Raw genomic sequence first — 11,339 nt, forward strand, 5'->3', positions numbered from 1 at the left:
GACAGAATAAAAGATAAACAAATCAGATTAAGACCACATGGTTACATGGTTAAATGTAATGATGGTTATGTGAAATAAACTGATCTGAAACACAGGGTCTTTGCTTTGATACTAACTGTGTTTAGTACAATACTGCTGAAGGCTGTATGGACTGACTCCAACCCTCTACTGACCTCAGCGTCTCCAGTCTACAGTGTGGACTCTCTTGAAAGTCACAAAGCTGCTTCACTTCTGAATCCTGCAGATTATTTCCACTTAGTTTCAGATGTCTCCTCAACATCCCCACGAAGATGTACACAAACAGCATGCTTACAGGTCGCAGTTTGGTACCCACAACAGGAGCATGCCAGACAGAGCCCTCGCCAGGTGAACGCCAGACAACATTGTGCGCACCAGTGAAAGCATGACCAATTAAGCAGGAGGCACCACTGCACAATCAGACCCGCTGGAAATCAGGCCTAATTGAGTGTGGAGGTGGAGCAGCACCCAACCTGCCACATTCATATATTAACATTAGTGCTAAAATAATGCAATAAAAGTGTCTTGATGTAACTGTGTTGGGGGGCATTTAAAAATTATTCAAGTATTGCGTTGATGCATTTATCTTTCACCATCACTGAAGAGTCAAATTGCTACAACGTGGGAATGAAAGTGTGCTGTAAATAAGACAACCAATGTGGGGAAATCAGGTTATGTGTTTAGTGTAATGAGTGTCAAGAAATTGAGGGGTAGTAGGTCAAAGTGATAAACAAATGAGACTGTGAAGGTTACCGAACCAGTTTCTCAAGTTAGTAGCGTATGTGAAGTTTGAAGACTTGCAATGTTACTGATGTGGGAGCAATGCTATGGTGAGACAGAGGTCTGCCACCTTGAAGGTACCATCCAAGTACAGAGAGAGCGTGTCTAATTTTAAGACCATTTTAAATCAAAATGGAAATCATGATTGCAAATAAACGTATACACAGACAAAAACAGCAGAATATGGAATATTTTATTTGACAGTTTGAACCAATGAATTTGTGAGACATGTCCAATCCAGGCTACATACGCCTGAGCACTCAACATAAACATAAACTTTAAAAATTATTGAAACACATTTTAATGCTGTATAGGCCTATTGTTTAGGCCTGTTGTTTAGACCCAAAGGTATCCATTAACAGCATTCTGATGCCAGACACCACAGGACACCTTCAGAAGGACCATGTCCATTCCAGTCTCCTAGAAAAGGAGGCAAGTCTCCATCAAAGTGGTTTCACATCTTCCACAGCTTCCTCATCACGCGGATTTACCTGTGCATCTTGGCCCTCATCATCTTGACCCCTCATAATCACTGTTGTCACTATAGTTATCATCACTGGAGTCAGAGGGAATTTCCTGGTCTATTCTATAGGCTTCCCTATTCTTTTCTGAGTTTGGAGACTACTATGACAAAATAATAATTGTTATTCACTCAAACTACAGTTAATCTGCACAAAAGTGTATACATTAAAACAAATATAAAATAAATATAGTAAATAAACACTGACTTACAAACAAAATAGTCACAAGAAAAGGTGAAGCAATTACATTAATTGTGTTGGAAATATGCTTGGTGATGCATGACGATATGCAGTTCAACCACTGTATTTATGAGAAATTACTTTTAAATAGCTGTGCACTGCAGTGACTATGTGTCAGAGGGTTAATTGATAATAAAATGATTATGCAGTGTTCTGGAAATAGATTTAAAAAAAGTATTTAAAAAAATAAACACTGAAGCTTTCACACATCAGATAGTACAATGTTGCAGGAATGCAAGGTACTGGAAAAGATTTTGGAAACTTAGGGCTGAACAAAAAGGTTCAGTTTTTTCCATTTAAAAGCTCAACAAGAGAACCAACATGAAACTCCTCACTCAGCACATAAACAAATCATATTTACACTATTCGCACTGTGTTCACAAAGCTTGATTTTAAAAGAGTCAGATACTGTCTCAAGTCTTTGCTCTTCTACAAATGCGTTCCGCATTTGAGAAGCACAGCAGTTATAGCAGGAAATGAAATAAGAAAGACATAAAAGAAACAAAATATATGAAGTGCAGAAATGTAAAGAAAAGCCAGAAACTCTAGAAACAGCTGGACTCACCATAAAAAATAACTCAAATGTCTGTGACATATGTTGTAGTATTCTACAAAATATCTGTGTCATAAATTCTATGGAAACCTTGCTTTTGTAAAATAATATAAAATATAAAAATACCAGTGTTGGGGATCAAAAATATGCGATGCATATTCAAAACTGCTGCCCAGCTAAGCTCCTACTCAAAGGAAATAAATATATGGATGTAACAGGAAGAGAAATAACTATATAGACAAGACAGGAACAAATATGTACACAATCTACAAACATTACTGTTGACGCTGGTAAGCTTGTTCTAAGTGTCACCTATCAGTAACATGAACATCTCTCGAAGCTGCTGCTGCTTCAGCCTCTCTGGATCATCAGGACATAGCTTGTCTCACAAAGATGATCACTCCCATCTGTAACAGAGAAAAAATAGATTTAAAACTGTTCCATTTAAAGAAAGAGTGTGTGTGATGATTAACATCTTATTCGTTTCTGAAATCTCACTTTACATCTAGAAAGCCTGTCAGCTGTAATCCAGCGTTATTTCCTGTATATATGAACACAACACCAGTCATTTTCACACCAACTCAAACACATGATGGTAAATAGAACAAATTCCTTTCTGTCCAATCCTGAACCCTGTGACTATTCTCCACTCACAACTTCACTGAAGAAAACAGGAAATACCAGGTGTTTGCTTTGATTCTGTGTTTATTGTAATACAACTGAAAGCTTTACTGACCTCAGTGTCTCCAGTTTACAAAGTGGACTCTCCTGAAAGTCACAAAGCTGCTTCACTCCTGAATCCTGCAGATTGTTTCCGCTCAGGTCCAGATGTGTCAGATGGGAGGGTTTGGACTTCATAGCTGAGACCAGATAATCACAGCTGATCTCTGACAAACTGCACCAACTCAACCTGAATAGAGAACAGAACTTGGAATTAAAATTCAGTCAGCTGAGTTTGGTTTTTAAATGTGGACATCACTATGTCTCAATCAATGAGAATGTCTCTAAAATTATTATTATTATTATTATCATTGAAATTCTGTAGGAACATAAATTAATTTAAGGTGGTAATTAAACATTAAACAGATCTACAATTAAAGACGGTCAGTGAACTGACCTCAGCGTCTCCAGTCTACAGTGTGGACTCTCCAGAAAACCACACAGATGCTTCACTCCTGAATCCTTCAGCTCATTTCCTCTCATGTCCAGATGTCTCAGATGGGAAGGGTTGTACTTCAGAACTGATTCCAGACGACCACAGCTGATCTCTGACAAACTGCAGCGATACAACCTGAATAAAGAATAAAAAGAATAAAAGTTTAGAATGTTTGCAAACAGTATGCAGCTTCAACCGGTAAAACAGAACCAGTGACTGCTTATGTCCAGTAGTTACTGGACATATAAGCAATTGACGAGTATTTGACGTTGCTCCCTTATCAATTACTGCCAAAACTGTTGCTGACAGATTCTGTGTTGACTGAATAATTAAGCATCACAATTAAAAATTAAAAAACTCCCTTTGTTGTGTTAAACAAATACTGATCACGATAACCTTTATGAAGATTTAGTGCAAGACTGTTATGATATCAGGATGCATTCGTTTTCACTAGTGTATCTAATGGACTTGGAAACAGCCTCATGTCTTCAGTCACCACATCTTTCACATCATATTAATCTCAGCATACAAATAAAACATAGTGTCTAACCCCAGAGTATCCAGTCTACAGAGTGGACTCTCCAAAAAATCCCACAGATGCTTCACTCCTGAATCCTTCAGCTGGTTGTTGCTCAGGTCCAGATGTCTGAGATGGGAGGGGTTGGACTTCAGAGCTGAGACCAGAGAATCACAGCTGATCTCTGACAAACTGCACCAACTCAATCTGAATGAAGAATAAAACATGTAGATAAAAACACTGACTTTGTATACAGATGTGCAGAAATGAAAAACATTGACTTGTTCTTTGTTCGACAATAATACATTTAGGACAAGACATGAGGGATCAGAATCAGAATCAGAATCAGAATACTTCAAGGAAATTGTTTTGAAGCTGTTGCTCCCATAAAGTGACTGTTGCTAGTTGAATAAAGGTAATACAAAAATATATAAAAAATAAGTAAGATGCATTTAAAGTAAGGAAGGGAAATTTGCAGCTTTAAGGTTAGAAATTTTGTATGAGTCAATGAACTGACTTCAGTGTCTCCAGTTTACAGAGTGGACTCTCCAAAAAATCCCACAGATGCTTCACTCCTGAATCCTTCAGCTGGTTGTTGCTCAGGTCCAGATGTCTGAGATGGGAGGGGTTGGACTTCAGAACTGAGACCAGAGAATCACAGCTGATCGCTGACAAACTGCAGCGGTACAACCTGAAGAATAAAAGATGTAGTTAATAGAATTCATCATCTAATCAGAAGTGGTCAAGTTTGAAATGTGAAACTCAACATAACAATGTCCCAACCAACAACATTTTCTATAAGGGAATAGTTTAAAAAAAAAAATAAAAAAAAATTCCTTCCTACTTATAATGTTATTGTGAACGCTTGATCGGATCGGATCGGACCGACCATCAAAGACGTTCTGATATTAAGGAACATGCCATCTGTGACGACCCCTCCCCTCTACCTATCTGTTCACCTCTGCTTTTTGTTGCAGGTACAGGGAGTGGTTAAGGGGTAGAGTGGGAGGGTCGTGATTATACCTGCCCATGTGGGCTGGCCTTTCCAGAGGGCATAAAAGACAGCCTTCTGCATAGCCTCACTCTCTCTCAGCAGGCTCCAGACTCACCATTTGTTTCTTCTTTTGTTTGGTTTGTCGCACCATACAACACACCTCTCACCATATTGTCCACACACTGCTGACTTGACTGACTCCTTTCTTACCTACATACCACATTCATTTGTAAATAAGTTGATTCGGTTATGTTAAAATAAAACTACTTTTCGTGCTTTATCTGTGTGTCGCCTCCCTCCTTGTTGCCACCTTAGAGCCAGGTGGTAACACCATCTGAAAAAAATATCTCCATTATTCACAAGTCTAGTAATTAAAAAACAAAATCTGTAACAGTCAATGAACTGACCTCAGAGTCTCCAGTCTACAGTTTGCACTCTCCAGTCCATCAGACAGATGCTTCACTCCTGAATCCTGCAGGTTGTTGAAGCTCATGTCCAGATATCTCAGATGGGAGGGGCTGGACTTCAGAGCTGAGGCCACAACTTCACAGTGACTCTCCGAGAGTCCACAGCCAGAGAGACTGTTATGAAAAATAAAACATTTTATATTTACTTCCTGTGTTTGAAAGACTGAAACAAACCAGCCAAATATAAGAGTTAAATAAAACAGCTTTAAATAGACATTTTCACAGCGTCAAAAAAGCTGTAGAGAACATCTGAGATAAAATACAGAAATGCTGAAACAAAAAAGAGGAACACTGATGTATGATAATAATCACATCTGGACTTACACAGCCTTTCTGCAGTTCCACACAGCTGGAATCAGTCTTAGTCGTCCCTCCCATGATGTGTTGTACATCTTCAGGTCTAGCTCATCCAGAACCTCCTCTGACATCTGCTGCATGTAGGCCAGAGCTGAGCAGTATATCTCAGAGATTTTCTTCTCTGATCTGATGTCTGGCTTCAGGAACTCTTGGATGTCCTGATGTACCGAGAGGTCATTCATTTCCATCAGACAGTGGACAATGTTGATGCTTCTTTCAGGAGAAATGTTGTACATGTTCATCTCCTTCAGGTTGTTAATGGCTCTCTGGATCATTTCTGGACTGCTCTCTGTCTCACCCAGTAGACCTCTCAAGAGTCTCTGGTTGGACTGCAGAGCGAGGCCATGAAGGAAGCGGACTAACAGATCTAGGTGACCATTTCTACTCTCCAGAGATTTCTCCATGACTCTGTTCAGAAAGACATCTAGAGATGAGTTATTGTAGTTTTGTCCCAGGAAGTTCTCCAGCACCTCTGTCTTCCTGTTGGTGTAACAGTGGATCAAGTAGACTGCAGCCAGAAACTCCTGAACACTCAGATGGACAAAGCAGAACACCTTGTCCTGGTACAGTCCTCTCTCCTCTTTAAAGATCTGTGTCAACACTCCTGAGTACAGTGAGGCTGCTCTGATATTGATGCCACACTCTGTCAGGTCTGATTCATAGAAGATCAGATTTCCTTTCTGCAGCTGATCAAAAGCCAGTTTTCCCAGAGACTCAATCATTTCCCTGGTCTCTGGACTCCAGTGGTGATCTGTCTCAGATCCTCCATTATACTTGACCGTCTTCACTTTGGTCTGAACCACCAGGAAGTGGATGTACATCTCAGTCAGGGTCTTGGGCAGATCTCCTCCCTCTCTGGTTTTCAACACATCCTCCAGAACTGTAGCAGTGATCCAGCAGAAGACTGGGATGTGACACATGATGTGGACGCTTTGTGATGTCTTGATGTGGGAGATGATCCTGCTGGCTTGCTCCTCATCTCTGAATCTCTTCCTGAGATATTCCTCCTTCTGGGGGTCAGTGAACCCTCTGACCTCTGTCACCATGCTGACACACTTAGCAGGGATTTGATTGGCTGCTGCAGGTCGTGTGGTTATCCAGAGGCGAGCAGAGGGAAGGAGCTTCCCATTGATGAGGTTTGTCAGCAGCACATCCACTGAGGTGGACTCTGTAACATCAGTCAGGATCTCAGTGTTGTGGAAGTCCAGAGGAAGTCGACACTCATCCAGACCGTCAAAGATGAACACAACCTGGAACTCTTCAAACTTGCAGATTCCTGCTTCTTTGGTTTCAGTAAAGAAGTGATGAACGAGTTCCACCAAGCTGAACTTTCTCTCTTTCAACACATTCAGCTCTCTGAAAGAGAATGGAAACATAAACTGGATGTCCTGGTTGGCTTTGTCTTCAGCCCAGTCCAGAGTGAACTTCTGTGTTAAGACTGTTTTCCCAATGCCAGCCACTCCCATAGTCATCACTGTTCTGATTGGTTCATCTCTTCCAGGTGAGCCTTTAAAGATGTCTTCTGGTCTGATGGTTGTTTCTGGTCTGTCTGGTTTCCTGGATGCTGTTTCAATCTGTATGACCTCATGTTCATCATTGACCTCTGCAGTTCCTCCCTCTTTGATGTAGAGCTCTGTGTAGGTCTGATTCAGTAGAGTTGGTTTTCCTGCTTTAACAATCCCCTCAAACACACACTGGAACTTCTTCTTCAGAGTAGATTTGAGTTTACGCTGAGAAGCTGGAGCAACAAGGTCTAAATGAAAACATAACAAATAAGTATAATAATAAATAGTCAGCAATAGTCATCGTTTGAATAAATGATGATCTCTTGAGACATTAGTAAATATTCCAGTCTTTCAGACTTTCAAGTATTTCAGTGAATCTCATTTTGGTACATTAGTAAATGTCTCATTTATCCAACAGGTTAAATGTTCAGATAAATCCTCTTACTGCTCTGGAGACAGTCAGCCAGCTCCTCCTGCTTCATTCTCTTCAGGAAGTTCAGTGTGATCTTCAGAAATGCTTCTCTGTTGATCCTCCTCTGCTCTTCATCCTCACCATCCAACACCTCCTCATCCTCCCTCTGACCCGCTAAGCATTCTGGGTAATCTGGACTCAGAACCCTGTGGATCTTCTTCAGCTCCTTCTTCACAAAAGTGACGATGTTGTCCTCCAGCAGCTGGAACAGAAAACTATATCAATGCTATATCAATGAAATAATCCCAGTGAAATCATGGAACCAGACATCAGATGTTGGACAGACTGACAATCCACTGGTCTACAAAGAGCAGCATGGAGACGACTGTCAACACACTAGATGTCAAGTAGTGGTTGTACAGACCATAAATATGGACTCCAGCTTTGTTTGATCATGCTGGACAGACTGGCCACTGGGAACCTCTGAACTCTCCTGGTAGACTCTGTGGACCGATCATCAACAGTTAGTTCACATCATGTTTGCACCAACTGAAACTGGATATGTGGTGCTTCAGCACACGTTTTTTCATCAAAGTCTTTTTATTATTTTCCAAATTTTCCAAACAGTACAAACAATACAAAACTGCATGAACAGACACAATCTGAACAAACATAACATAAACCCTTCCCCAAAATGCCAAACCATTGTTGGAATACACATACATATAGCCAGATGTTTAAAAAGAAATAAAGAAAAGTGAAAAAAATAACTCATGTTTGTGATGTTGTTTAAATATTACTTCTGCCACTTAAACTCATCTTTCAGACCTTTTGTATATAACCAATCTCTTTAAACAAATGAATTTTTAGTCTTTCAGGCATAAAATAGTTTCTGTTTGGTTCCAAACAACTATTATGACATGACAACAGTCGGACTAGTTCTTCTTAAATGTGAGAGAGGAGGAGCAGTTGCGTTGTCAGTTACAAAAGTGAATATTAGTTATTCTTACTTCTTTATAACAGGGATCTGTTCTCTTTTAAAAGTAATGAGGCCCTCCTTTGACTGATCACTCTTCAGAGACACACAGCTGGGTTCACGTTGGATCCTGATAAACCAACAGGGAGAAATTCACAGATTATAGTCTTTCAGCGGAAACACTAAACAAATTTTACTACCAAATTCAAACACAGTTTGAAGCTTTTCACAATGAAATCAGTGTCTGACGTCACACAGTGACGACACAGTCTAATGATCCTGCCTATGTTACCAGACAGTGGCAACATGATATATGTCGCTCTGTAGTTCTACATAAACATCACAGTACACCTGACCATTAAGATGAATATGAATTTGTTTTATATTCACTCGTATCTTACTCCTTTACAGCAGATGGTTGTTGGTTCATAAAAGTAATGATGCCCTCCTTTGACCGATCACTCATAGATACACAGCTGGGTTCTGGTTCAGCAGAGTCTGCTCTGTGCGCCTGCTTTGTTCTTCCACACAACACACACGCACACACAGATTAGAGTTAGATCAACATTATTCATAAGATTGAATACTGATGATCCAATGATTTTATTACTGCGTTGTGACATGGAGAACAGTCATGGACAGTTCGAGATGGTCATCTCACCTCTGAGCTCTAGTCTGGTTCTCATGGTCCCCACTCAGACGAATGGTTTTAGAGGGAGGGACTCCCTCCTCTCTGCCCTCACTCTGATCCATGCTGATGAAATCACGTTTCACATCTACTCACACACTTTCTATGGTAATCTGCAGAGGAAACACAAATCAATCATCTGAAATCATCTTTACATCATTTCAACTGTAAAATATCAGTTGTTCCTTCACATACGGGCTCTTATTCTCAGCGGTTTCTTATCTGATTCCGCTGAATGACATTTGACAACAGTATAAGGTAGAGAATGGATTTGACTTCTTTGTTTTCAAAAGAAGATCCTGTCAAAGCATCAAAATGATTGAGTTTTGTGCATTTTCCCTAGTCCTGCAGAGAAACCATCTTCAAGACTTTCTAATGTTCAGCTGATGTTGAAACATCGTCAGAAAAGTGGTCATTTAACTGGATGATTATTATGGCCCACTAACTTAAACGTCAATAGAAAAACGCGTCTGTACAAAACAATACAGTTCAATAGTACTACAAACTACAGCCTCCCAAATGAAAACACAGTTAAACCAACAGTTCTCTACTTGGAAAACATTGGAGGATCAAGGCTTACAGGCAGTATTAGTCTTACACCTTGACTTTAACATCAACAAAAATGTCTACTAAAAGCTTAACAACAGCACAACAGCCCCAATATGTGGACAGTGGTTGATCGACAACCTGCACTATTAGGCAAAGAGAGAAAAAAAACGTCAGCTAGTAAACTCAATTAACAATAACAACAACAGTAAAAGTTAGGGATGTTGCTAATGACTGTAATGTGTTGGTGCTGAGTGATAGAATAAAAAGATATTTGTTTGGTAACTTACAACCTCTGATGGTCAGACAAACCTAAGGTGTGTGTGCGCCATGTGGGAGAGGTAGGGGTACGGATAAACGAAAGAGGTGGATCATACCACTGCAAGGTGATAAAATAATCTGTTTAAACCACATACTTTCTACTACTGTGCTGAGTTTTATATAACATATATATAACATCCAATAATGACATAAATTCATATCTAAACATCAGAATACATATAATATATATAAGTGTGTAAAACCATCCGAGATACAAGAGAACTCCCTTTAACCTCGAAACCAAAACAAACAACTGAGGCAGAATTCAAACCTGTAAAGCAAAATTACATCTCCTTAATATAGTTGTTGACCTCGTTGGTTCAGCTCCGACTCAGTTAAAATATCGAGAGGAAGAGGTTTGTTATTTCTGCTCGAACTAATATCAACTCACCTGACTTCAACAAGTAAAGCATTAAAAACTGCGTTCCTTATCTGCAGATGGATGTTAACGTGAAGACTATCTGCGCCACACCTCTTACAAAAGCGAAAGTGAACCAAAAGTAAACAAGGAAACGCCCATAAATGCAAGCATGCAAATTTGCATAAACAGAAGTTACTATCAGAAGGGATTTTTAACAAAATAAGAGCTATATTATAATAATAATAAAAATATTAATATAAGTGCTAAAATGCAAGTGTCATAAGTATTATTTTATGACGGGAGCGCAGGATGGCACTGTTGATGCAAGCTTCAAAAAATACTTTAATTTTGTGACGACAACAAATTACGTCACTTCATTATTTGTCCACAAGGGGGTGACAAATCACCTTCAATAAAGAATCAAATTCCTACCAAAGTTAGAATTGAAAGAATATGTGAAAACAATTTACTCAAAGCAGTAGTTCAAAGTGATAACTAAATTAACCTTAGACCTAAATTAAACCTTGGCAACCAGTTTCTCAAGTTATTAGTGTACGTGATCTTCTGTGAAGTATGAACACTTGCAGTGATGAACATAAAAAAGCATTGATTGATGATGTTCAGTATCTGACCAGTTCAGTGTAGCAGCGGTGTGCAATTGACATATAGATTCTTCTGATCCCAGAAATCAAGGAGCCAGACATCCAGACATCAGAAGGACTGTTAACACATTAGATGTCGTTGTGGAGAAGTTGTACAGAAGTAGTTGTTGTACATGTACAGATCATAAATATGTAGTCCAGCTGTGTTTGATGCTGCTGGACAGACTGACCACTGGGAACCTCTGAATTCTCCTGGTAGACTCTGTGGACCAGTTATCAACAGTTAGTTCACATTACATTTGTATGGTTTGCACAGGTACAGCAA

General features: G+C 39.6%; 1 protein-coding gene across 2 annotated transcripts; it reads right to left on the reverse strand.

The window, feature by feature from the left end:
• Positions 1-973: 973 nt before the first annotated feature.
• LOC311509475 (NACHT, LRR and PYD domains-containing protein 3-like) lies at positions 974-10,546 on the reverse strand. Of its 2 annotated transcripts, none has more exons than XM_084574704.1 (13): positions 10,443-10,546; positions 9,158-9,297; positions 8,898-9,017; positions 8,531-8,626; positions 7,945-8,023; positions 7,554-7,782; positions 5,571-7,356; positions 5,187-5,360; positions 4,303-4,476; positions 3,819-3,992; positions 3,230-3,403; positions 2,849-3,022; positions 974-2,519 (listed from the first exon to the last, which is right to left on the reverse strand). In XM_084574704.1, exons 2-13 carry the CDS (start codon positions 9,247-9,249, stop codon positions 2,510-2,512), a joined length of 3,282 nt encoding a protein of 1,093 aa, XP_084430830.1. In that variant the 5' UTR covers positions 9,250-9,297; positions 10,443-10,546; the 3' UTR covers positions 974-2,509. The 2 variants fall into 2 exon arrangements, with proteins under 2 accessions (XP_084430830.1, XP_084430831.1); XM_084574705.1 differs by lacking the exon at positions 10,443-10,546 and adding an exon at positions 10,323-10,428.
• Between the last annotated feature and the right edge of the window lie 793 nt (positions 10,547-11,339).

Source organism: Chelon labrosus, assembly GCF_963514085.1.
Source record: "Chelon labrosus genome assembly, chromosome: 24".
NCBI classification, from domain to species: domain Eukaryota; kingdom Metazoa; phylum Chordata; class Actinopteri; order Mugiliformes; family Mugilidae; genus Chelon; species Chelon labrosus.